The sequence below is a fragment of the Penicillium subrubescens genome (genome assembly GCF_028828155.1).
Source record: "Penicillium subrubescens strain IBT 31985 chromosome Unknown utg000002l_segment0_segment0, whole genome shotgun sequence".
NCBI classification, from domain to species: Eukaryota; Fungi; Ascomycota; class Eurotiomycetes; order Eurotiales; family Aspergillaceae; genus Penicillium; species Penicillium subrubescens.
The window spans coordinates 6,011,404-6,035,316 of NW_026643152.1; the positions used below are offsets into that span (position 1 = coordinate 6,011,404).

A 23,913-nucleotide genomic window follows, 5' to 3' on the forward strand; every position below is an offset into this window, starting at 1 on the left:
CAGAGATTTTGTTTCAGGTAATTCATGCAAGTAGTAGTAGCATAACGCTCCTCGGGGCTCGTAAATCACGAAATGCCAGCCACCTCAATCTGGCCAAGTAGACATACCTTATGCCAATTGTTTTGCAGGTCTCAACTCCGGGTTCTGGATTGAAATAAAACTGTCGATCACCTACATCATCAATATGATGCACATAGTCAGTCATACATCATCCGCTGACCCAAGTTTAAGGAGATTGGCGTCCTCGTAAACTCCGGCTGACCCACGCCAAGCCCGCCCGGTGCCCGCGTTGGAACTTGGGTGCTGCCGAATCCGATCAGTGCAATGATCCTTATCTTTGCTTTTCTTTGGTAGTTACTCCTCTTTCTCCTCTTCTTATATTTCGCCTTACGAGTTCTGACCTTTGAATCCCTCTTTGCATCTCATCCTCACCCTGAGATACTTGCATACATCTCCAGCTCTCGCCCAGTGATGTAACACCGCTTCATCCGCTTATCAGGCCTCGTTATCAGTACAACTACTTCTACGGCCGTTCTCGTACCCCAATACTGCAAACTCACCATGCTCCTTGCACGACTCTCGCTTGCCCTGGCATTTACCAGCCTGGTCACTGCAGCAGCTATCCCACCAGCCCTTCAGGAATTCAGCCCTAGCAAACGGGCAGAATCCCTGTCATCTCAAGACGCGTCATGGGCGCCGGACACCCAATCAGCCCCCGGAAATGCTAACGACAACCACCTGAACAAACGAGTCCCTTATTACTTCCCCGAGACCGTCCCCGACGAAAATGAAATCGCCGATCGATCGACCACGATGCGTGAAGCAGGCCTCATCGCCAGCGAGCATGGCCAACCTCCACAGTCAATCGAATCTCCGGATGCAGGGATCGACATTCCCCGTGCACGGATGATTCCCGTTCGGGACTTCATGTCCGAATTGGACCGTTTGGAAGCTACGGAGTCCGTCTGGGAGATGCTGCCTACGTTACTACCGCCATTCCGTTTCTTTGTGATTGCAAGCTCGATTATCGCTGTTCTCACCGTGATCAGGGGTTGTCTGCGTGCGCGACACTGAGCACCTCGTGGGAGATTGGCTGGTCGTCCTGCGATTCGGCCCCAGCCTAATCTATTTACTCGGCATCGCGCATTTATGCAGTGCCCAAACCCACTTCTTATGCCGAGCCACTGTTAGCTCAGGATTCAACACCTTCCCCACCCGCCGCGCTAGCGCTCCCCTCCCGGCTCGACCCAATGCTCCCAGTTTCCACACGTGTATAACGTGCCACTGGGAGTGAGAGAGCGCTAGTTATCCCAACACGAGACGGGGTTCTCACCGTCTCACGGCAGTGGTTATCACTGTTATCCAAGAATAAGAAAAGAACTCGGTTTTCATCCGAATCGACCGATCGGCGCTCCTCATTCGTCTTTGGCGCTGAGCAGGGGCTCAGGGTCCTCCAATCTTGCACACCTTATCTTGGGTTCGTACTACCCAGTATGCCATGCTTGTGTTCGAAAAGTTGCGACAGACCGCAACGTGATCCTATGACCTGAGATCGTGTGTGAATGGTTGGTCAGTCTTTGGTCTTGGTCTTCGTCAAACTCAAACGCGACCGTGGCTTGAGCTTGGCGTACAATATAAACTATAAACTCGCCCGCAATACTACTTTCTTACTGTGCTAGCCTAGCGGAATATGGCTGGTCGGCTGGTTTCTCCCTGTCAGATTTTGGATTTTTACGGAGGAACACACTTGATTGGGTATCATGAATTGATGTGATCACGAGACAGAGGACGCAGAGTCATTTATGTATCGACTTCAAGCTCATTTCTGGGACTGATAGATGGAATGACAGAAAAGCAGATTCTCTCTAAATTATTCCTGATAATGACCAGCAACTAATTCAATCCTCTCCCCTTTTCAAATCCACGTATTTTTATCGACCTCTCCCTGCCCTTCACCACCCGATGTCTGCTTCACAGGAAACCCCTGAGCCTCCCTCCTCACCAACGTCTCGCTCTTCCATTTCGCAAATCCAGCCTCTCTCTCATCCCTGGACAAATGACCCATGGTGCTATGAACATCAATAAACCGTAGACGATCCAGCCGAGCAGTAAGATCAAATTCACTGTGTAACTCTCCATCAACAAGCATCCTGATAGTGCCAATTTGCTCATACAGAGGCATTCCATACGCGGAGGTATGATAACTCATAGCAAGAAGACCACTTATCCAGCCCCGCAGATACTCGCAGAGCCACTCCGGGCGCGACGTATATGATGACAAGTTTTCGGGGATTACACCCTGGTCCCTCGGAAGCCGATCACGACCCCAATGGCGCCATGACCAGTGCTTGTATTCGATATCTTCTGGTGGGAAGTTGAGCTCTGTTTCTGCAGAGCTGAAATCGAGAATAAGTGTGTCGATCAATATCTCGCGATCCTCGAATTCTTGGATATTTCGACGATATCGATATCCAGATGGCTTGGGCTCCTCTTCTCCTTTGCGCTTCTTTTTGCCAACAGGACCATACCGGAGAAACCGCTCTAGCGCAGCATAGAATAACCAGTGGAATCCCAGCCGACCCCCATCACCGAGTTGATTACGGACAGTGCGCTTCTCAATAATGTGTCCGAAAAGACGGACGTTCGCGTAGAGAGTCGATACGTGAGTCGTCAGACATGGCACGGACAACCACGTCAAAAACAGATCCAAATCATTCCTGACTGAAACATCAAGGATATAATCGATCTTTCTGTTTCTGTGTCCAAGAATCGCCTGAGTCTCGGTTGAGAGTTGACGACTTGTGAGAAGGAGCGGTAGACTGTCTGCAGATGTAGTCTTGTTCTGCTGCTTGTGGTAATAAGCTTTGCCGCCTCCGCCCTGCCATGCCCTGTATTCTAGGTCATGGTATTCCATGCCCTCAGATTCAAGTGGAGTCACAGGCGGGTTGAGCGGGGTGTAGAGCACGTGTTCGATGATGAGAGCTCGGAGCTCGAAGGGGAGATTAAGGAATAGAGACATGACTGAGCTTAAGGTCATTGTGTAGAGGATGTTGGAGGAAGATCCTCAACTACTGGAGAAGTTTAAATGTCGTGATAGTTCTGACACAACAATCAAATAGATTCAGATTGCTGGCAGGAGAATGCCCGTTTACCGCCTTTGTTAGGTAGTTGCCTGGTGGAATTTATCGAATTACCTAAGACTTGGGGGCATTTGGCCAGACATATGAACTCGATTCTTGAACCTCCTACTTAGTACTACTGTAGGCCTAATCTAGCGTGCAGTACAGAGCACTACATCAAATCTCCATGCTCAAGTAGTCGCAGTAGCTAAAAACGAAGACATGATATCTGTAGGCACACTGCCTACAATCTACAAAGATAGGCACAATCTAACAACCCAATCACTCCATTTTCTATCCACGCTAGGGACACCTCCAATGTCTATAGAATAACACTCCCCGCTACACGCCCGAGCCCAAAAGACAGACTCAGACGATGGGGAGCATACCCCCTCATAAACACGACCAAGGCAAGAATGATAGACAACGGAGAGAAGAAAAAAAGACAGAGGATGTGAAAAACGAGTAATGGATTTCGCGGGTGAAATGCATGCCATGACGCCGCGGACGATAAAAATGGCTAGATAACAATGAATCGTACACGGAGGCCACCCAGACAGAAACGAAACGAGAGGGAAAAGGAAAAGAAGAAAAAATTACACGAAGCTCTTTTTGCAGGATCTCCTCGGAACCAAGAACGAGGAGAAGAACACGGGGAGCATGCACAGAGAGAGAAATAGGGAATAAAGATATATATGTACTGTGTTGAGAGGATTTTTACTGGTGAATAGAGGATGTTCAAGAATCGTCCACCAGTCGCTTTTGAGACCAGGCGCGCTTGGCACCGTCCAAGAGCACCTCCATGTTCCCGCTGTTATCACACATACTGCGGAACAGGCCGTCTTCCTTGTTGATCAGAGTCCAGGGGTGATCGAACTCGAGGACACGGCCGTGGTCGAGGACCAGGACCTTGTCGTAATCGATGATGGTTTGCAGGCGATGAGCGATAGTGATGATTGTGCTGTCGTGCAGCTCCCGGAGAGTCTCCTGGATCTTGGCGTCGGTGGCGTAGTCGATCGAGGCGGTGGCTTCGTCCATCATCAGGACGCGAGGCTTCTTGAGAAGAGCGCGCGCCAGGCAGAGAAGCTGTCGTTGACCCTGGGACAGATTGGAGCCGGATTCCGAGACCAGGCTGTCCAAGTTGTGGAAGATGTTCTTGTTGTCGGCGACGGAGACGGTGCTATCGTTCATACCATTTTCGACGGCTGTGCTGGAGGTCATTGGGGTTGCGGTGCCGGATGTAGCAGAGCCAATCAGATGCACGCGGCGGATGGCAGCGAAAATCTCCTCGTCGCTGAACAGGCCGAACGGATCGAGATTGCTGCGAATCGTGCCGGTGAACAACGTGGGATCTTGGGGCACGATAGTGATGGCCTCGCGCAGATCCCGAAGGCCGATAGATCCAATATTAACACCGTCAATCACGATCTGACCCTTCTCGGCTTCCAAACCACGGAAGAGAGCCAATGCAAGCGAACTCTTTCCAGCGCCAGTACGGCCGACAATGCCAACTTTCTCGCCGGGTTTCACGGAGAACGATACCTCCTTAAGCACGGGGTCCAGATCAGGACGATAGCGTGTGCTGTAGCCCTTGAACTCGACAGCACCTTGGGTAGGCCAATTGGCCTCCGGCCGAGATTCGGGAATGACCGGAGCAGCTTCCTGTTCAACCTCAAGGTACTCGCGCACACGCTCAACCGAGTTCATGTTCTGCTGGACCTCCGAGTACAGACGGACAAGCCAAAGGACGTTCTCGGTGAATGTGACAGCGTAAGTCAGAGACAAACCAGCAGCTCCAGCGTCAATCTTGCCAACATTGATCAAGACAAAGGTAGCAGAGAAGAACGAAACCAACGCACCAGTCCAGTCCACACGAAGAGCGAGCCAACGGTTGCTAGCCCACAGGTAAATGTGTGGTCGGTTGTAGGCGTTGATACGGCGGTGGTTGTCGACGATAAACCGGGGACCATCGCCATAGGCACGAATAGTAACGATACCGTTCAGAGTCTCACCGAACTGCTGATACAATGGGCTGCGCTGCACAGACTCTAGACGCTTGAGATCACGAGAGGAGTTCAGGTAGACGGCACCAAGGGCAGTATACACCAGAGTGATGAAGACACCGGCAATCAAGAAGCCAGGCGTGATGACGGAGATCAGGATAACAATCATAATAACCGATGCCAAGCTGTGAAGCATGCCGATAGCCACGGGCGCGACCTCTTGGTCAACTGACTCAACATCCTTGGAGAAACGGTTCATGAGCTGGCCAAGAGGAGTGGAGTCGAAGAAACGGAACTTGGCGTGCATAACCGCCCGGAGAAGATTGTCATGGATCTTCCAGGATGCGTGCAGTGAGCCCCAGAACAGAACAGCCTCGCGGGACAGGGAAATAAGGATGTAAACAATACCAAGGAGGGCGTAAACACCCAGGTAGTATGTCACATTGACTTGTCCATCATCAGTGACGGGGCCAAAGGATCGCGAGCCGAGTTGAGGCGCGGCCCAGGTGCTCATCTTCGAGGCACTACCGACGTGGAAAGAAGGGGGCTTGAGCTGAGCAGCAGCAGCATAGCTACCAACATCACCCTCGGCGTTAATCTTTGAGGTGTGATAGGAATTGGCCCACTGGCGGATCCAAATGTTGGTGGAGACCGAACCAAGCTGTTGCATACAGAACACAGATATAGCCACGACCCAGTAGTACCCGGAGCCCATCGACCGCAGGTACATGATAACTGTCGACCACTTGATGCTGCCAGTAGCCTTGCCTTCTGTCATGTGTGACTTTTCGTCCTTCTTGGCCTTGCCGGCAGTACCGTTGGCACTTCCATTAGCCGCAGCGGAATTCTCATCCGCTGCATCATCTCCATGCTGGGAAGGAACTCGGGATAGACCACGCGAGCTAGCACGGGAAGCAGGCCGAGACTTGAACTCATCGCCAAGGGCGCCAGTTGATGCAACATCGTCTGGCTTACCCTGAGCGGCAACCTTTCCATTCTCAAGAACCACAACGTGATCAGCCTGGGGCACGGTCAGAGCAATGTTGTGAGTCACCAGGACACATGTGCGGTTCAGCATGAGCGGGCCAGTCAGGGCTTGACGGAAAAGATGCTTGGCTGTGTGGGAGTCGACAGCGGACAGACAGTCATCCAGCAACAAGTGGCGGGCACTACTGTAGACAGCACGAGCCAGGGAAATACGCTGCTTCTGACCACCAGACAAACTGATGCCCTTTTCTCCAACCAGTGTCTGGTCACCGGCATCAAGAATCTCAATATCACGCTCGAGGGCACAGGCCTTGAGCACGGCGCGATAGCGCTTCTCATCGTATGGAGACGCGAAGATAATATTCTCCTTGACAGTGGCGTTGACTAACCAAGCTTCCTGGGCACAGTATGCGACACTGTCAATGAGGCCGGTCTCAGGATCAACGGGGAGTTCAGCACGGCTCGATAAGCCCCCAGGGAGATGAACACGACCCTCGATCAGACGCATTTCACCGAGCAAGGCCATAAGCAACGAGGTCTTTCCAGAGCCTGTAGGTCCAGCGATAATGCTCAGACGACCGACAGGGAAATCAACATTCACATTAATAAGACGGAATGCATCAGCGCCACTATCCGAAGAAGACGCAGCTTGAGGGGTAGGGGTAGTGGTACCCCAGGTCAGTGTTGCGTTTTCCAGCCCGATCTGAGAAGGTCCGTCCGCGTTGCTGTCACGCAGCTGGTCGTACTTCCCAGTCTCCTCCTCGTTCAGGTATTTGTCCACACGATCCAAGGAGACCTTCGACTCCTGCACGTGGGCCACCATGTCGGCCAGTTGATCCAATGGGACACGGAGAAGGGAGAACATTGACAGGGCAGGGAAGGCAATTGATGGGGTCAATTGCTTCTTCTCCACGACGGTGTATAGGAAGAACGACAGGAAGGTGATCAGAATCGGAGTTCCATACCAAACTGTCGCAGCGCAGGACCACAGGATATAACGACGACGCAGGGACTTGAGCTCTGCCTTTCGCTTTTCGTTGACAATGTCTTGGAATCGTTGCTCCCAGGCAAAATACTTGATGATACGAATGTTTTGAAGGACTTCGTTGGTCGCGTGGATACGAGCATCAGTTCCCTTAAGAATAAGGTTCTGGACCTCGTTGAATTGCTTGGCGATGAACAGGTTGACGGGGAGCATCAGAGCCATTAATGCGATACCGGCGAAGGAGCTGAAGCCCATAATCTTATAGAGCAAGATGACAGCCATGATGAGCTGCACGGGGACACTTGCCCACAGGAAATGCAGATAGGCGCCAACTTCGCTGACCTTGAAGGAATCAATCGCCATCAAGTTAATGATGGTACCGACATTTGCCTGTGCGGTAGCATCATCCAGATCCGACTCGGCAGGCTTGGGGGTTGCAGCTTCGGTGTCGTTTCCATTGACAGCGGACTTCTTTTTTCGGCCAAATGAGAGCAGATTTCTCTTCTTCGGTTTCAAGTCCTCGGGGGCATTTGACTCCTCCACGGCCTTCTTTGCAGCGTCAGTGGCAGCGCCTGCCTTACGTCGAAGGGCTTTGGCGTAGATTTCGCCAATGATGATGGCGCGGATCCGAACACCCATCTTGCGGCCAATCCACAGGGCCTGGCCATCTGCGACGCCTTGGACAATAGCGGAGAAGAAAAGGAGGATCGCGTAGAGCCACGCGGCATTCGGGGTGGTAGACCGGGGATCTTCGACGTATTCAAGAATAGCCTTGAGCAGAAGACTTGGCACAAAAACGAACAGATTGGCGAAACCGGTCCAGGCTCCCTGCTTCAGAATGGTTCCAATAAAGTAGCGAATGAGCTTCCAGGCCAGAGAACCCTTCATCTGCCGTTTTCTAAAGTCCGTAAGAACCGCAGCAGCCTTCTGGGTGGGAGTCAGGTTCCACACGTCCTCGAGTTCGAGGGGTTGACGGTAGCCCTTCATGACCAGCGAATCCAACCACGAAAAGGTCGCAAGAGACAGCAGACTGGCCATAGGGTGACGCGGGGGCTCCAATCCATCCTCGCGCTCCACCAGTACAGGTTTGTTGCCTCGACGAGTGGTGAGAGCGATCAACATAAGTAGGGTGCTGAGACCGAATCCGACACTGCTGAGAATCAAGGCACGTTTGGAGATGGGGTGGATGACCGCGGATCGGAAAACCATGACATTGAAAAGCCACTGGGCACCGTACAGAGTGGCCGTATGCGTCCACAGTCTCGGGGCAGAGAACAGATCCATGCTAGACAAGAGTAGGCGGACCAAGACCAAGAAAAGTATATAGCCCCACGAAATCAGACCAGCTGTCGCAGGAAGCGCGCCATGACGGCCCCAGCCGTGAGTAGTGAGAATCACCGCGTAAAGAGCAACCTGGCCGACGAGCGCAGCGATTTCCAGAGCCACGACGGCGATCTCACCGCGTGGGCGGTCCACTTCGAGCTCGACTTGCTCGCTCTGCAAGGCCTGCTGGAGCATTGGATCCGATTCGGTTTCCGGGGTCTGGGGAACATTTTCGTCATCGGTGGCCTCGTTGGGGAGAACCTTGTAAGCGACACCTTTCAGAGTGGTAGCATAGCGATAAGTGAGGTGGAGGACGATGGTGAGCAGGGATAGAGCGCACGCAACTAGCGGTAACGAAACTTGCAGGACACTGCATCGGATTGGGAAGATCAGCAAAACTAAGACTGGTATGTCGAGGCGGCCAACGGTCGGCAGACAGGTACCAGATCGCACGGCGGTCGAGAAGAAAAGGCATTGGGAAACTCACTTGCGCTGGAAGCAATGCGACAGGTCGTCAATGGCCCAGACAGGGCCCTGACATTGCGGGAGCATGGTTTGCCGGGGGGAGGGGGTGTAAGCAACGAGGGTAGCTCCCAGCCAACGTCACAGAGATCGATCAAGAGCTCTTCGTGGCGACCAGCGATCAGGATACGGGCAATGCGACCGGGTAATGGAACAAATTTATGTCAGTAAAAACCTCTCCACCCCGACCGATTAGCGACAATCTTCCACGAGCACGCAGGACTCGACTGGCATTGCAGAATGGAGTGAAACCGGAGGTGCAACGTTTGCTAGGAAGAACTGGCTGCCGAGGGCCGTTACAAGGCCTGGCCGGCACTTGAGAGGTAGGAAAGTGGACGGATAAGAATTGCTGAAGCGCTGCAGGACACCAAAGGTCGAAAAAATGGGTATTCCACTGGAAGGTGAAAAACGAGATATAGTCGGAGAAGAGTTGACAAGGATTGAAGTTTGACGGGTGACGAAGTTTCGCCTTGAGAAGAAGTTCCAGTGGTCCAGTGGTCCAGGCTGGTTTCTGCTTAAAACGGCGGAATTTGGGAGGGTCAACCCGCGCGTTAGTCACTTCTAGTCATTTTAGAGCCACCACAGGTGGAGTGAGGTATCATTTGGGGTCTCCCGGAACCAGAGAAACTAGCTAATGGCGACGGAGATAATTGTGATGATATTTTACAATTACTGATTCGGTATATTGTTTGTTCTTGTAGTTATATGTTGTCTTGCTAGGGACTAGGATGGGATATTTTGTCGCGATAGGGTTATACCTCCAGTGTACTTCACTATGCACTACGTAATTGTTAAAACTCGGACGATGGAACCGCCTATGGGTTGCTTAACAATCGCATTATGACCCAGTGGAGTATCCTGCAGAAAACGAGTTTTCCTCTTTGGGACGCCGGGTTTCCACTCTCCAGCTCGTATAAATTGAGTCAGGTCGTATACGGGGTGCCATCAGGTTAAAACTTGAACAATTGTTTCGAAGCATCTTATCAATCAAGAGTTGAACTAATCATAGACAAGAAAGATGATTGAGAAGAGATTCAGTATACTGTTCCGAATAGTAAGAACGAGTTGAAGCATATTTATCCGGTAAGACCGTTTCTCTGGTCTCTAGATTCCGAAGACTACTTGCATAATACTAGCGCTATGGAGTGGAATCATGGATAGTGCTAAGTATCCCGTGGTCGGCTACGACGCTGTGAATAGTGTGCTAGTATCTTTCTGGACCCCGCCAGATTGGTTGCTAAGACTTGCGATAGATATTCCCATGACCACCAACTACCCTTTTATTACCATTGTGATAACACTAAAGCTAATCAAATTTCACATGAGTTCCCATTCCTGTACTGCTCGTCAATCTCTAAACAAAATCACCTGCCAATTCCAGGCAAATTCATCCTATCGGCTGACTACTTGATGCAGGTGCCGATCGCTTCTTATCGCCTGGGAGCTTGGGTGCCCCACTCTTTATCCTTATCAGCGCGTTTGGAGGCACCGACAGTCCGACACTATTGAGTGTGGTCCTGCATAATGGGGTCGGAGCCTGATTGTCCCCAACGATGCCTGGCGATGCAGCCTCCAGACAATCCTGCCTGACCGTTGACGGCAACCGCAGCCTAGGGGGCACTTTCTCTTCATATATCAATTCTTTTCAAAGGGAAGGAGCGTTTCTTTCTTTTCTATCAGTGGAAATTTTCGCAAAGGCTTTCTTTCGCCACGTGAAAGAATTGCCACGCGGGCGACGCACTTGGAGGGCCTTCCAACGCCCCCCAACTTCATCATCGATCCACTTCCGTCTCCCATCTCCGCCCCTTCTTCGCCCTCGACATCCTCTCCGCCTTCGCTCCTCCAGCTCCTAGCCAGTTCTCGACCGTTCGGCCCACGCACTAGATTCACTCTAGTCGAGGATTCTATCATTTCATCCCTGATAGGCATCCCCCCTGTCATCACCATGGCCGAGCGAATCCTTTTGAACGAGTTCCGCACCCTGTCGCGTGAGGAATGGGTCAACATCGAGGTAGGCGTTATCTTACGCTGCGATTCAGATCACTTTCCGCTAACATCTTGTGATGACGATAGCTCCATGAAGAGAACATCTTTAAGTGGGATGTCGCCCTTATTGTGCTCAATAAGGATTCTATGTACTATGGCGGCTACTTCAAGGCCAGAATGACGTTTCCTCAAAACTATCCTTACTCACCCCCAGGTTCGTCATCCCATGTTTGCTACGAGATCATCTCTTCTTTCCCATGCTCTGAGTCGCCAAAACCCATCGTTTCTGCGGTTTTACTTGACTTTACCGTCCATATGACTCACTTTGCGCCTTTCTGCCTTTAGAGTTCCGTTTCCTCCAACCCCTCTGGCACCCCAACATCTACAAGGACGGCCGTCTCTGCATCTCCATCCTCCACCCTCCAGGTGAGGACGAAATGTCCGGTGAGCTCGCCGCAGAGCGCTGGACACCCGCTCAGCGGGTCGAGTCCGTCCTCATCTCCATTCTCTCGCTACTCGACGACGCCGAATGCTCCTCTCCTGCCAATGTCGACGCCGGCGTCATGTTCCGCACCGATCCCGACCATTTCCGCTCCATCGTGAAGGCCCAGGTTGAGTCCTCCAAGGCCAACATGCCTCCGGGCTTCGTGATGCCGGTCACTGCGGCGGTGACGCCGCCGGAGGTTGACAAGGAGGAGCCTGATTTCTGGGCTGATTCGGACGTCGATAGCGATGTGTTTGGGGGTAGTGACTCTGATGAGGACCTGGACATGGACCAGTTCTCGGGCAGTGAGGACGAGGATGAGGATGAGGAGGACGACGACGACGACGAGCTCCAGGCCATGGATGATGACTAGATCAGCGCTCAGTTGAGCGTAGATCGCCAACCATGCTGCCGGCAGCCACTATCTTTCCTCGGGCGGGACGTGACATATCTCTCACGACACTTTTTCTTCATCTTCTTCAGCATGGCGTAGCATTTTGCGGCATGGGGCATGGTTCTGGCACTTTCTCTTTTATCTCTCTTATCTTCAGCTTTTAGCATAGTTTAGGGTTTGTTTTTTTTTCTCGGTGCGTGGCATTTCATGAGATATGAGGTGTTTCGTGGCGCACCTTCAAGAGGATAGGATTTCTGTTTCCATTCCTGATATCAGATCAATATCGCCTATCTTTTTCACACTTCGGATCAAAGGTCATGAGCATGTTTACTTTCATCCCAACTTCTCAACTCAGCCTAGCAACTGTTCCCCTCACCAAAATGTCTCCTCACTCGGAGATATTCACCATTTACCCACCTCCCCCACTCGCTCTTATCTCCGAACTATGTAAATCCCCCTCCTCCTACATCGAACCCTCACCCATCACCATCTCATCTCTCACCGAGTAACAACAACAGCCCTCCAAACAAATCCCTAATAACACCTAAAATGGCCACCCAAACTCTCGCAACCTGGTCCACCACCCTAACATACTCCACCCTCCCCCCATCCGTAATCCACGCCGCAATCCGCAGCTTTTACAACTGGACCGGCTGCACAGTAGGAGGCAGCACGCACCCGGCAAGCAAAATCGCCCTAAAAGCCCTATCCCGGTTCTCGGGTCCGCCAACCTCGAGACTATTAGGTTCTGATGGCAGCGTCGATGTAGATGCCATGCATGCAGCGCTGTTAAATGGCATTGCATCGCATGTACATGATTATGACGATACGCATCTCGACACGGTTATTCACCCGACGGGGCCTGTGGCATCGGCGTTGTTGGCGGTTGTGCAGAGTCTGGAGAGAGAGGTTTCTGGGGAGGAGTTTATCACCGCGCTTGTGGTTGGTGTGGAGGGGGAGTGTAAGGTTGGGTTGGGGGTTTGGCCGGGGCATTATGATGTTGGATGGTGAGTTTGGCATACTTGTACAGAATTCATCTCATCCCTATCTATACACATAGATCAGATTAGATCTAGATCTATCAACCTATTAATCCAGTCTAACAAGTTCGGTACCAGGCACATAACAAGCACAACCGGCTCCATCGGCGCCGCCCTCGCCGTCTCCAAAATCCTCAATCTAACCCCCCACCAAACCGCCCACGCCATCGGCCTGGCCGCAACACAAGTCACCGGACTCAGGGAGATGTTCGGCTCACACACGAAATCCTTTCATCCCGGACGTGCCGCGCAAAATGGTCTTTTGGCTGCTGTTCTTGCCGCGGAGGACTTGACTAGTTCCACGACCGCGCTGGAAGCGAAGCGTGGTTGGGCGAATGTTGTTAGTAACCAGCACCGGCATCGGTTGGATGAGCAGATTGCTACCCTGGGGGATGGGGAGAAGGGGAGGTGGGAGATTGTCCGGAATGCGTTTAAGCCGTTTCCTTGTGGAATTGTGGTTCATCCTGTTATTGATGGGTGTATACAAATACACGATGAGTTATTTCGAGAGGGGATTGACATTGAAAGGGTTGTTTCTGTGGTGGTACAGGTTCATCCACTTGTCGTTGAATTAACGGGGAAGACTGCGCCGAGGGATGGATTGGAGGGCAAATTTAGTGTTTATCACGGTGGTGCGGTGGGGTTGCTGTTTGGGAAAGCTACGCCGGCGCAGTATGAAGATGATGTTGTGCGAGATTTGAGAGTTGTGGCTGTTCGTGAGAAGATTCAGGTTGAGGTTGATGGGGGTATAGAGGCTGATGAGTGTCGTATTGAGGTTAGACTGGATAACGTTGATGGGGATGTAAAGACTGTGCATGTTGAGCATGCGGTGGGTAGTTTGGAGAGGCCCATGACTGACGCTCAGTTAACGGAGAAGTTTTTGGAACATTGTTTGCCGGTGTTAGGGCGGGAGAGAACTGAAAAGGCGAGTCAATGGTGTTGGGGATTGGAGAAAGTAGTTGATGTCCGTTGCATAAAGGATGTGTTGTAGTTGTGGAGATTGATAGAAGGTATAGGGACATTCTGAAAGGCAATCTGACTCAAAGAGAAACTGCAAAAAGCGGAAATTTTCGAAACCAGTCACTCAAACCCGAATAACTAGTCAGTCAAACTCGAATATGTACTAGACAGACCTACAATCCATCGAGAATTACCTGGGTAGAAGAATTGGGATGACTAGATGGCTGGATTCTCTCTGTCCCTTCGACGGATCTGACCCATAGACGGAACTGTCTCGTAGGTGAGACTTTCCTATACATGTAACTTTCCTATAGACGGATCTGTCCCATAGATGGAACTGTCCCTTAGATGGAAGGGCGAATGACTGCCTATGTTTCTTCGAGTTAGACTGTTAGTGGAATGGCTCCTTCGGCCAGGATGCCAGATACAGATATGTACAATAGGGTTTCATCGGTTTGAACCTCCGACGTACCCCGAGAATTTCTCCGAATCGTCCTATTGGTCAAGAGTCAAACGAAAGAGCAAAATGGGCTTTAAATTTAGACTTTTGAGCTACCACTATGCAGGGGAGGATTAGCACGAGGCAAGTGGGTTACATTTTATCTTTTTTTATTTCCTTAAATATCTACCCGAAGAACCCCACCAGATTGTTAATTATGGATGCTTGGTTGCAGGCGTTTCTAGCTGCAAGATATCCATCGAGCTTAGTTCCCCAGCCGTTCGCTATGCCAAGCAGAACTTCAGAATATAACTATCAACCAAGCCACAATCTAGAGATATTCAGTCTGACATGCATATGGCGCATCGCCTGCCTCGTCTGACTCGACTGGGTCAACTAACTTTTTCATCGCCCGGGCCGATTAACAATCAAGTGGCCGAGATGTTTTCTTGTTTGCCATCAGCCGGGCCAGTGAATGTAAAGCAAGACGACAACACGAATATAGATATCTCCGAAGAGGAAGATCCGATGGAAACTCCTAATTGGGTTGTTCGCGCTTATTGAGGTGCTGTAGGACGTGGTAAGCCCCTCACAAGCTGGACGATCAAGGCCTCTTTTGAAGTTTCACTTTCTATTGTTACAAATAATTCAGTCAGCAAGACAACCCCTGTTTAGTATCTGCCAAGGGTCAAGGCCAAAAAAGGCGTTTACACTAGTTAACAACCTCCACCAATCTGTTTTCAGACTACCATTTTCCAACACCGAGGTAAGGCGGGGTGGGGGTAGGCATAGAAAAGTGATGCTTTCTCCGCATTTTGCATTTTAGAAACTTAATTCTCCGAAGTTTTGCCACGGCGGAGTCTATCTCCATAAGAACTAAAAAACTAAAGATAGGTCTGGAAGGCCATACTGTGTGATCTTATACAATTCCTCTCTAACTTTTTGAAAATCTACAGATTCCAGAACTGTGCTTTGACTCCAATTAGTCTCGGTAACTAGGAAGATCGATTCTCTCGCGGACCGTGTGCTCAGTGCATGGCTTAACAAAGCCAAGGCGCTAACTAGTAGACGGTTCCGACTGCGGAGCATCTGCCGGGGAATTAAGTTCCACCACCATCCCGCCTTCCATCGCCACTGGAGGGCTTAACTTGATTAAATCAAGGCCTTCCAAGGTCTTTCTTGAGTTTATATTCTGAGACCCCGGATGTGGTGGCGCTGTGTAGACGCCATGATGGCTGAATAATATCCAAAACAAGAAGGTGTTGATTGAGAATGGTGATTCAGGAAGTGTCGGGAAAGAGGAGGATGATATGAGGCTTTGGGAATGTAAGATCGGTTATAAACTACATTCGGCATGGGTTTGCAAAGTCCCCTGTGAGTGTTCTGTGGGAGTTTCGAGTTTATTTGTACATTATTTCTGTGCCAATTGGGAGACGCCAAAGGCCTCAAGAGGCAAGTTATTCGAACCCAACTCAATAAGCTTGTCGGTGTGTGCCACCGAGTGACCGTCCTTGCAGGGAGTGTTCTTGCAACCTCGGGTATATTGCGGGGCATCCCACTCAGTTTGCAGTTCCAGAATCGGGCCATCGGCTAGTATAAGACGGATATCATCACAGATTCGGCATGGTTCCACTTCAGAATCTGAACACTTGAGATAGTCCTGGATAAGCTTGCTGCACGTTCCAGCAGTGTCTACCAGATCAGGCTGAACATCCGCGCCACCATAATCCTAGTACAACCAACTCGTAGGTGGAAAGTAAACTAAAAGAAAAGGGAAGAGCATCAATTGGCTGAATGGAAAGGGCTTCATTTATAGTCCCAAGGATCCAACGAGGAGAATAGATCCTGCCCCGCTTTGGCTCCCCCAAGAAGTTTGCTCACCGTTCCACGTGCAAATTATTCGACGTGGAAAACCAAATCTGGGGTAATCCATATGCATGGTCCCTGTCTGGGGTGCATCAACATTCCTCGCAAGGGTGGGAAGATAAGTACGGCCTGTAGCCCCCCTCTATGTCTTACTTCTTTCTAAGCCTCCCTTCTTTGTAAGCATCCCTAATTACCAGGGAATCGTTACATCTCTCTGGATTACAAGGAAAAGAAGCAAGGAGTGTATATTTCAAGCTGCTCTTGAACCTGGCCAACATGCAAACCAAAGACAAAGGCGGTGCCGCCGAACATCAGGAAGACATGGTGGGCCATGTCACCCTGAATAAGAACCCCCAAGGCGAAGTGAAAGAGATCCATACTGCGTCTGTGGCTCTTTCTGCGGCTGTTGCAGCTCAACCGCCAAAGCTACTGTCAAGGAATATGATCAAGTGGGTTTGCTCTGCATCGAGAAGACAGACTACATATGTCTAACCAGGTCATAGGTTGTACGCTATCATGGGTATTGGTTATTTGGTTTCTACAATGAACGGGTTCGACTCGTCATTGATGGGTGCCATTAACGCCATGAAGCCATACCAGGACTCCTTCGGGCTTACCGGTGCCGGTAAGGATCCTCTAATTCCATGTCTTATGCACTTTGTATTTCGAAAGAGTCGCTAACATCTCACTGTACTTTAGGATCTTCAACCGGTTTGATTTTCATCATCTATAACCTGGGACAAATCGCTGCATTCCCCTTCTGTGGTCTTCTGGCCGACGGTTACGGCCGAAAGGTCTGCATCTTCGTCGGATGTCTCATCGTCTGGATCGGAACCGCCGTGCAGGCCCCCGCAACAAGCATGGGGATGTTCATTGCAGGCCGTTTTCTCCTCGGCCTTGGTGCAGCTCTCGCTTCTGCCGCTGGACCGGCCTATACTGTCGAGCTGGCTCACCCAGCATACCGTGGTACGATGGCCGGTATGTACAATAACTTTTGGTGGTTGGGCAACATTCTTGCCGGATGGACCACCTATGGCAGCAACCTGCATCTTAAGAATTCCTGGGCTTGGAGAGTTCCTACCATCGTGCAGGCTGGTCTTCCTGGAGTTGTCTTGGTTTTGATTCTCTTCTTCCCGGAATCTCCTCGTTGGCTCATTGCCCAGGATCGTCGGGAGGAAGCTTTGGATATTCTTGCCAAGTATCATGGCGATGGTGAGTGTCTGCTCTCTTCCAGCTATCGAGCCATCATTTTCTAATTCTTGACTACAGGTGACCGCCACCACCCTGTTGTTCAACTCCAATACCATGAAATTGTTGAACAGCTCAGCGCCACTCGCGACGAGAACCCCTGGTGGGACTTCCGCGAGCTGGGAAACACCCGGCCTGCGCGCTACCGCTTGTTCATGGTCATCGCGATGTCTTTCTTTGGTCAATGGTCTGGCAACAATGTTGTCTCCTACTTCATGCCCCAGATGATCATCCAGGCAGGCATTACAAGCCCGGACAAGCAACTGCTCATCAACGCCATAAACCCTATCTTCAGCATGCTCGGCGCTATCTACGGTGCTACACTCCTTGACAAGCTCGGCCGTCGTACCATGCTCTTGTGGGGTCTCACTGGAGGATTAGCCGCCTATATCATCCTTACCGCATTCACTGCGCAGAGCGAGTATCACCCATCGCTCAGTTACGGTGTGATCGTCTCGATTTACCTCTTCGGTATCATTTTCGCATGGGGCTTTACCCCCTTGCAAACTCTCTATGCCGTCGAGTGTCTCGAGAACCGCACCCGTGCCAAGGGATCCGGTCTCAACTTTTTGTTCCTGAATGTTGCCATGGTTGTTAACACCTACGGTATCTCGGTTGGTATTGAGAAAATCGGTTGGAAGTTGTATCTGGTCTATATTGCTTGGATCTGTGTCGAGATGGTGGTTATCTATTTCTTCTTTGTTGAGACGGCTGGTAAGACTTTGGAAGAGTTGAAGGAGATCTTTGATGCGCCGAACCCTCGGAAGGCCAGTATGAAGAGGACCAAGGTTGAGATTGATGAGTCTGGCACTGTTGTTGGATTGGAGGCGTGAGCTGTTTTGTAACCTACCATTCCGCTTTGATGACAGATATATATGTATGTCATGCCCGTGCTCGCTTGTGCTCCCACAAATGTTCTCTTTTTGAATATTGTACATTCTGGAATGTAGCATTTGATCATAGCCCGTACGCGAGTTTTGCTTGGTTTGGTACATATGGAAATTTACTAAATCAACAGACCCTCGGCAACCTCGCTAGCTAGATGGAAAAAGAGCTCAAATCTCGAGTTTCGAGTTGTACTAGAAGCTTACAAAGAAATCTACGAGGATTTATGGCTGCAGAAATGTCCGTAATAAGGTGTTCAGTAGGTTAAAAACAGTCTCACTACCTACTGTTCAAAGCAACTCCATCAAGCAAAACGGCAAAGAACAAATAAAGCTAGAACTTCCCCCCCTCCGCCGCAAGAGTCAAGGTCTTATTTGAAGCCTTATCGTCATTCATTCTGGACCCTTTCGAGCAATTGCTGACGCTCATTCCACGCAGGAATGACCGCAAGAATTGCAGCATACGAGTAGGTTCTGGCCTGGGAAGCTTCGTTCCCGTAAGCCAGATAAGCCATCGCATGCTTGATGTTCTCGAGCAGTGGGGTTGTAACCCAAGTAATGGGCTTCTCGTACTCTCGCGTTGACCAATGCTCTTTCAAGATCTGTCACATCGCATTAGCTTTAGATCTTCTTGATTCGCGCAGGAAACTAGAGACAAATTAAGATTCGAGAAAATGCTACAAAGACATAGACAAAGACATAGAAAAAGAGGACCAAAAAAGGAGACGAAAGAGAAGACGAAAGAGACACTATGCGAGAGTCTAGTGTTCACAAGATGTCCTCACCTTGGCAAATGGTTGGTCTTCATAAGTATCCGCGGCCACATAGGGGTTGAGACTTTTCCCTACGTGCACCTTTTTACCTGGATCAACATACGCATAGGGGCTATTGACCTTCACTTTCTGGACTTTCCGGACTTTCTGGTCATCTTTGCTGAAGCTGCTGTAGTCAACTCTGGCGTCGTCGTCATAGCGATTCCCGTTATCATTGTCGGAGTGGCCGGAGGGGTTAGGGTAAGGATCAGGGTAGGGATCGGTCTCAGTGTACTCGTCGGAATCCCACCAATCGTCCTCGATATCAAGATAGCCATGGCCAATCATGACGGGCAACACGTCGACTTCGATCCCCAAGGAGTGCAACACAGAATACAGCACCAAGTCTGCACCCTTGAGACCACGGGGAAGCAAGGCGGATGCATCTTCCGATGCATGAGGATATGCATGAGAGCAAAATGCCCCGAGGACTCCGCCTGCGATAGTTAGTGACAAGGCATTCGGGATATTCCTCTATTTTGGGCCGTACTGTACCTGTTTTCATGAATCCTGGCATCATCAAAAGATCCTTCAAGAACCCGTATAAAGGGAACGATTTCGGGTCGATGATTGCACTGATCTGGTTTGCCCTATCGAGTAGCTCGGTGACAGCGTACAGATTGTAGGTCAAAGTGATCCGGTCACCATCGGTGATGGTCTTGATCTCATGGTCACAGTCGCTGTAGAAGGCAGCCCACTGGATTGTATCTGCACTTTGGTGTTCCCAGTCAAAGTCGACTTCTCGACCTTCATGTCGTACGATCAAGTTTCCGCCCTTGAATGGGGATGGCAGGCACACGACGAGAGATCCGATCTGGTTCTTCGAGCGTGGAGTATCAACATGGCTCTTGAAGAGACCGGAAGGACCCGAGTAGACCTATATGATAGGTGGTAGCAGTCAGAAAAAGGCATAGAATCAACAGGTATAGAATCAAAAGCATAGAATTATAAAGATAGGATAACTAACATTCAGCTTGTAGAGCTCGATATGCATCCGACGAATTTGCAGGATACCCTCGTCGAGCTTATCTAGGGTAGGAAGCAAGACCTGTTCAACGCGCTCGATGATGCCAAAGTCGGCCGGGTGAAAGCTGGTCGCAAATCGAGAAGTTTCAAGCTTTCTGGCTTTGCGATACTTTGAATCCATAACAGTCTCCTGACCTCTGCCAAATCCAGCTGGCTCACAGTCGGCGACCAGTTGACGAAGTCTAGTGTCGGAACCATCCTCGGCGTCAACAGAGCTGCCAAGAGGGAGGGTGAGCTTCTGAGCTTCCGATTTCAGTTTCCAGAAGACGTTGATAGGCCCGGATGATTTGACCGTTCCAGCATCTTCAGCATCGCCGACAGTCTTTTTAACTGGGATGGTGCCCCCGCAGGCGAATGAAGCAGAAGTCTTTTCGCTCCGGATAAATTCCTCAAGTTGACGGCAGACTGCCGTGAATGCAGTTCTTGATAAAGTCGAGATGGTTGGCTGGGATGCGCTGGTGGAGCTTTGCACATCCATCGTGCTCTCAGTTGTTTCGAAATGCAGTATGGAAACAGGATAAGAGGAAGGATATTGCAGAGTGAAGAAGATGGTTGTGACAGTGATGAAGAAGACGGATGGTTATGAAAATGATGAGAGGAAGAGAAAAGAATAAGTTTCCGAAGACAGAGGCGAAGGAGGAAAAGTACAAACGAGAATGACAAGAGCAAACCAGATAAAGAAATTCTGTCCCAGGCTACCTAGAGTAATGTCGGAGGTGCATGAGTGCATGGACCTCACCTGTTTGTAGTTGACGACATACACAAGTGCACGAATATGAGTATATCTTGTTCCACCACTGCGGCTACCACCTTATGACACATCTTCTTCATCTATTATTAAGGTTTAATGACATCTCTTAACTTCGTACCTGATTTCTTCAACCTTGATTTTGCTCAAACTGGACAATTTGACTTAGATAGTGTTTTGTTACTAATGTCTACAGCAGGTAAGCTTTAGGCGCTAAGTCTAGGTACTATCTCCTATGCGCTATTGAAAAATTCTATTCAAAAAAATGGATCAGGTACCCCTAGCTTTTTGCCAGATAAGATGCATGCGTTCATGGAGTTATATCATCTGCCGCGCTGGAGCCTAAAAGTATGCACCTTCCCCGTTCTCCATGCAATATAAGAGCCTCAAATGTACAAATAGGCACATATTTGGAATAGAGCCAACAAATTGAGCCTGACCTAATTCAAATTATGTGTCACCCACTGTTTGCTTTCATACATCTGTGGCTACAAAGAAAGCCTATTTTCCACATTCTTTCCTATTAGTCCTAGTGGATCCTTGAAGACTAGTCCTTTCATGACAGAATTTACCTCCTACATGTAGAAAGAATTACTGGAACATCGCGAGTATAACCTTAACAGAATCTAGATCATGATTCAAATGCATAGTTGTAAACCCAAGAAGTATACGTATAGCAATAGAAAGGAGACGAGAGAGAGAGAGATAGAGCAAGAGACAGTCTGTGGGGAATGAGAACCCGAATGTGTTGGATGAACCACCCAAAAAAGGAAACAAAACGATAAAACAATAATAAGTCAAAGCCAAAATGAACAATTAGTCTGCGCCAGTGTTAATCCATCCATTCAAAATGCCCAAAGGAACCGGCCCGTCACAGACAGGACTCGATCAGTTGTCTACTCTAAGCGCTGACAGCGTCCTTGATCTCGCTGTAAATGGCACCGAGCTCGTGACTCAGGACCTTCTGCTCCTTGGCCAAGATTTCCTCAACCTGGCCGACAAGCTCATCGAGACGGTCCTTGACGGTACCGGTAGCACCGGCCTTGTAGCCGCCCTTGGCGAGGATCTCGGTGTAGTTGGAAGAACCACCACCGTTCCAGGCGAGGAGCTAGAATATAATTAGCTGGTATGTTCCAAGTATATGATGAAACCAAGGGATGACTTACGTTAGGAGTGTCAGAGGGAATGTCGGTAAGAGCGCCGGAGGTAGCGACAGTGATCAAAGCGTCCTTGAGCTTCTTGGGAGTGATCTCCTCAACAGCGAAGGCAGAGTTGGAAGAAGGCTGGAGAGAGACGTAGTAGGCCAAAAGACCGGCAATGTGGGGAGAGGCCATGGAGGTGCCGGAGATGGTGTTGACGGCATACTTGCTGCCAATCCAGGTGGACAGGATGTTCAAGCCAGGAGCGAAGATGTCAGTGCACTTGCCGTAGTTGGAGAAGTAGGCACGCTCATCAGCCAGGGTGGAGGCACCGACGGTGACAGCCTTCTCAGCAGCAGCGGGGGAGTAGTTGCAAGCATCGGCGTTGTCGTTGCCGGCAGCGACGGCGAAGTGCATACCAGCATCAACAGCGGCATTCACAGCGAGGTCGAGAGTACGCGAGCTACCACCACCCAGAGACATGTTGGCAACGCTGCCCTTGAAGCCCTTGACCTTGCCGTCCTTGGCAGCCTTGGACTTTTTGATGTGAGCCTCGGCGGCCCACTCAACACCCTTGACGACATCGGACATGGTACCAGAGCCGTTAGAGCGGAGGACCTTGACAGCGTAGACCTTGGCCTTCTTGGCCACGCCGTACTTCTTACCAGCAATAGTGCCAGAGCAGTGAGTACCATGGCCATTGCCGTCCTCATCCTGGTCACCCTGAGGAATGGTCTTGCCCCAGTTGGCACGGCCCTCAAAGTCAACGTGGTCAACGTTGGTGCCAGTGTCAATCACGTAAGCATCAACACCCTCACCACCATCCTCAGCATACAGGTACTTGTTGAAGCTACCGAAAGAAAGGCTATCGCGGTGAGAAATACGAGCCAGACCCCAGGGGGCGTTCTTTTCAATGGCTGGGTCCGCGAAGTGGTGGACCTCCGAGTCCTTCTCAATATACTCAACCTGTGGGTCAAAGGGGGGACTCAGTCAGCTGGGGAAGCTCTTATCGGGTAGATAGGGAGATTGGGGGCCAAGGTGGAGATACTCACATCAGGATGCCGGCGGACCTGCTCGATGACGTCCTCGTGGAAGTGACCAGCATAACCCATCAGCGAGCCAGCGACGTGGAAAGTATGCTTCAGGCCCAAGTAGGGATCGTTATCGAAGCCGAAGAGGGAGCGCTTCTTCAGCTCCATACGGACATTGTCGGTGTGGATGTCCTGCACCCAGCTGTGATGAGAGGCCGCAGCCGAAGCACCGACATGCTTCTTAAACACGACGATATAAGAGTCTGGAATCTCCTTGGCACTTGTGGAGGAAAGGATGGGAGCTGCCCCGTTGTGGATGGATTCCGGCCAAGTGGGAGACGCAGCTGCCAGCAGTGGGAGCAGTGTTAGGCCGAGGAAGCCTTTCATGATGGCGGTAGGCTGTGGACGACGACAATAAAGGATAGGGAATCAATAAATGAGGGGATAAACAATAGAGCCGAGAAGCGATGGGTTGACGTCGAGAAGGGTATCGAAGGAGATGGGATGGGGGAAGAAGAGAGGGAGGAAGAGGAGGAGATGAGGAGAGATGAGGAGGTGCAGAGTCACTGGACCAAGGTCCTTATCTAAGGACGAAGGGAAGGCGGAGAAGCATGATGCAAGCGGGCGATGACGGGGATACTGTACCGCTCGATACAGTCTAGTTACACTCCGATACGGGGGAGACCATACCAATACAGTGACGGATAAGCCGTCGATTATTGTCATTGGCGGCGGGTTGTCGATCATAGTGGAGTCATGGAAAGACTGGGGGCGGGCGATACGCCTTGATACGGTCACGGGATCTGCTTGAAACTTGATTACCTAAGAAATGGTTACTGGGGAGAGGAGAAGCACACGAGCAGGGCTGTGCACGATGTTGCCTGGCTAAAGCCTGATTATTGCGACGGAATCCCGGA

The 23,913-nt window shown here is 50.5% G+C and overlaps 8 protein-coding genes across 8 annotated transcripts; 4 read left to right on the forward strand and 4 right to left on the reverse strand.

Annotated features, from left to right (window-relative positions):
• Positions 1-561: 561 nt before the first annotated feature.
• Positions 562-1,074, forward strand: N7473_003503 (uncharacterized protein; the record flags this gene model as incomplete). Its single annotated transcript, XM_057149443.1, has 1 exon — positions 562-1,074. The coding sequence occupies one exon, from the start codon at positions 562-564 to the stop codon at positions 1,072-1,074; it is 513 nt and encodes a 170-aa protein (XP_057013097.1).
• Positions 1,075-1,915: 841 nt separating this feature from the next.
• N7473_003504 (uncharacterized protein) lies at positions 1,916-3,037 on the reverse strand (the record flags this gene model as incomplete). Its single annotated transcript, XM_057149444.1, has 1 exon — positions 1,916-3,037. One exon carries the CDS (start codon positions 3,035-3,037, stop codon positions 1,916-1,918), a length of 1,122 nt encoding a protein of 373 aa, XP_057013098.1.
• Positions 3,038-3,857: 820 nt separating this feature from the next.
• On the reverse strand, positions 3,858-8,969 carry N7473_003505 (uncharacterized protein; the record flags this gene model as incomplete). The annotated part of the gene is made up of 2 exons (XM_057149445.1): positions 3,858-8,787; positions 8,905-8,969. The coding sequence occupies 2 exons, from the start codon at positions 8,967-8,969 to the stop codon at positions 3,858-3,860; spliced, it is 4,995 nt and encodes a 1,664-aa protein (XP_057013099.1).
• A 1,915-nt stretch (positions 8,970-10,884) lies between these two features.
• N7473_003506 (uncharacterized protein) lies at positions 10,885-11,782 on the forward strand (the record flags this gene model as incomplete). Its single annotated transcript, XM_057149446.1, has 3 exons — positions 10,885-10,950; positions 11,013-11,139; positions 11,271-11,782. The coding sequence occupies 3 exons, from the start codon at positions 10,885-10,887 to the stop codon at positions 11,780-11,782; spliced, it is 705 nt and encodes a 234-aa protein (XP_057013100.1).
• A 570-nt stretch (positions 11,783-12,352) lies between these two features.
• Positions 12,353-13,834, forward strand: N7473_003507 (MmgE/PrpD family protein; the record flags this gene model as incomplete). Its single annotated transcript, XM_057149447.1, has 2 exons — positions 12,353-12,810; positions 12,922-13,834. The coding sequence occupies 2 exons, from the start codon at positions 12,353-12,355 to the stop codon at positions 13,832-13,834; spliced, it is 1,371 nt and encodes a 456-aa protein (XP_057013101.1).
• Positions 13,835-16,384: 2,550 nt separating this feature from the next.
• N7473_003508 (Lactose permease) lies at positions 16,385-18,189 on the forward strand (the record flags this gene model as incomplete). Its single annotated transcript, XM_057149448.1, has 4 exons — positions 16,385-16,557; positions 16,612-16,733; positions 16,808-17,320; positions 17,378-18,189. The coding sequence occupies 4 exons, from the start codon at positions 16,385-16,387 to the stop codon at positions 18,187-18,189; spliced, it is 1,620 nt and encodes a 539-aa protein (XP_057013102.1).
• Positions 18,190-18,629: 440 nt separating this feature from the next.
• Positions 18,630-20,562, reverse strand: N7473_003509 (Oxoglutarate/iron-dependent dioxygenase; the record flags this gene model as incomplete). Its single annotated transcript, XM_057149449.1, has 4 exons — positions 18,630-18,842; positions 19,026-19,489; positions 19,548-19,929; positions 20,020-20,562. Coding segments are annotated over 4 exons (1,602 nt in total), but the record flags the coding sequence as incomplete, so codon positions are not given.
• An 873-nt stretch (positions 20,563-21,435) lies between these two features.
• On the reverse strand, positions 21,436-23,592 carry N7473_003510 (S8 family peptidase). The gene is made up of 3 exons (XM_057149450.1): positions 23,018-23,592; positions 21,993-22,931; positions 21,436-21,934 (listed from the first exon to the last, which is right to left on the reverse strand). The coding sequence occupies exons 1-3, from the start codon at positions 23,381-23,383 to the stop codon at positions 21,728-21,730; spliced, it is 1,512 nt and encodes a 503-aa protein (XP_057013104.1). The 5' UTR covers positions 23,384-23,592; the 3' UTR covers positions 21,436-21,727.
• Positions 23,593-23,913: the final 321 nt, after the last annotated feature.

Bases quoted from the DNA above. Each gene is read 5' to 3' on its own strand.
- N7473_003510 (XM_057149450.1), bottom strand. From the start codon at position 23,383: ATGAAAGGCTTCCTCGGCCTAACACTGCTCCCACTGCTGGCAGCTGCG. The intron at 22,932-23,017 runs GTGAGTATCTCC...TTTGACCCACAG, and splicing joins AGGTCCGCCGGCATCCTGAT to GTTGAGTATATTGAGAAGGA. The intron at 21,935-21,992 runs GTAAGTCATCCC...ATTATATTCTAG, and splicing joins TTCCCTCTGACACTCCTAAC to CTCCTCGCCTGGAACGGTGG.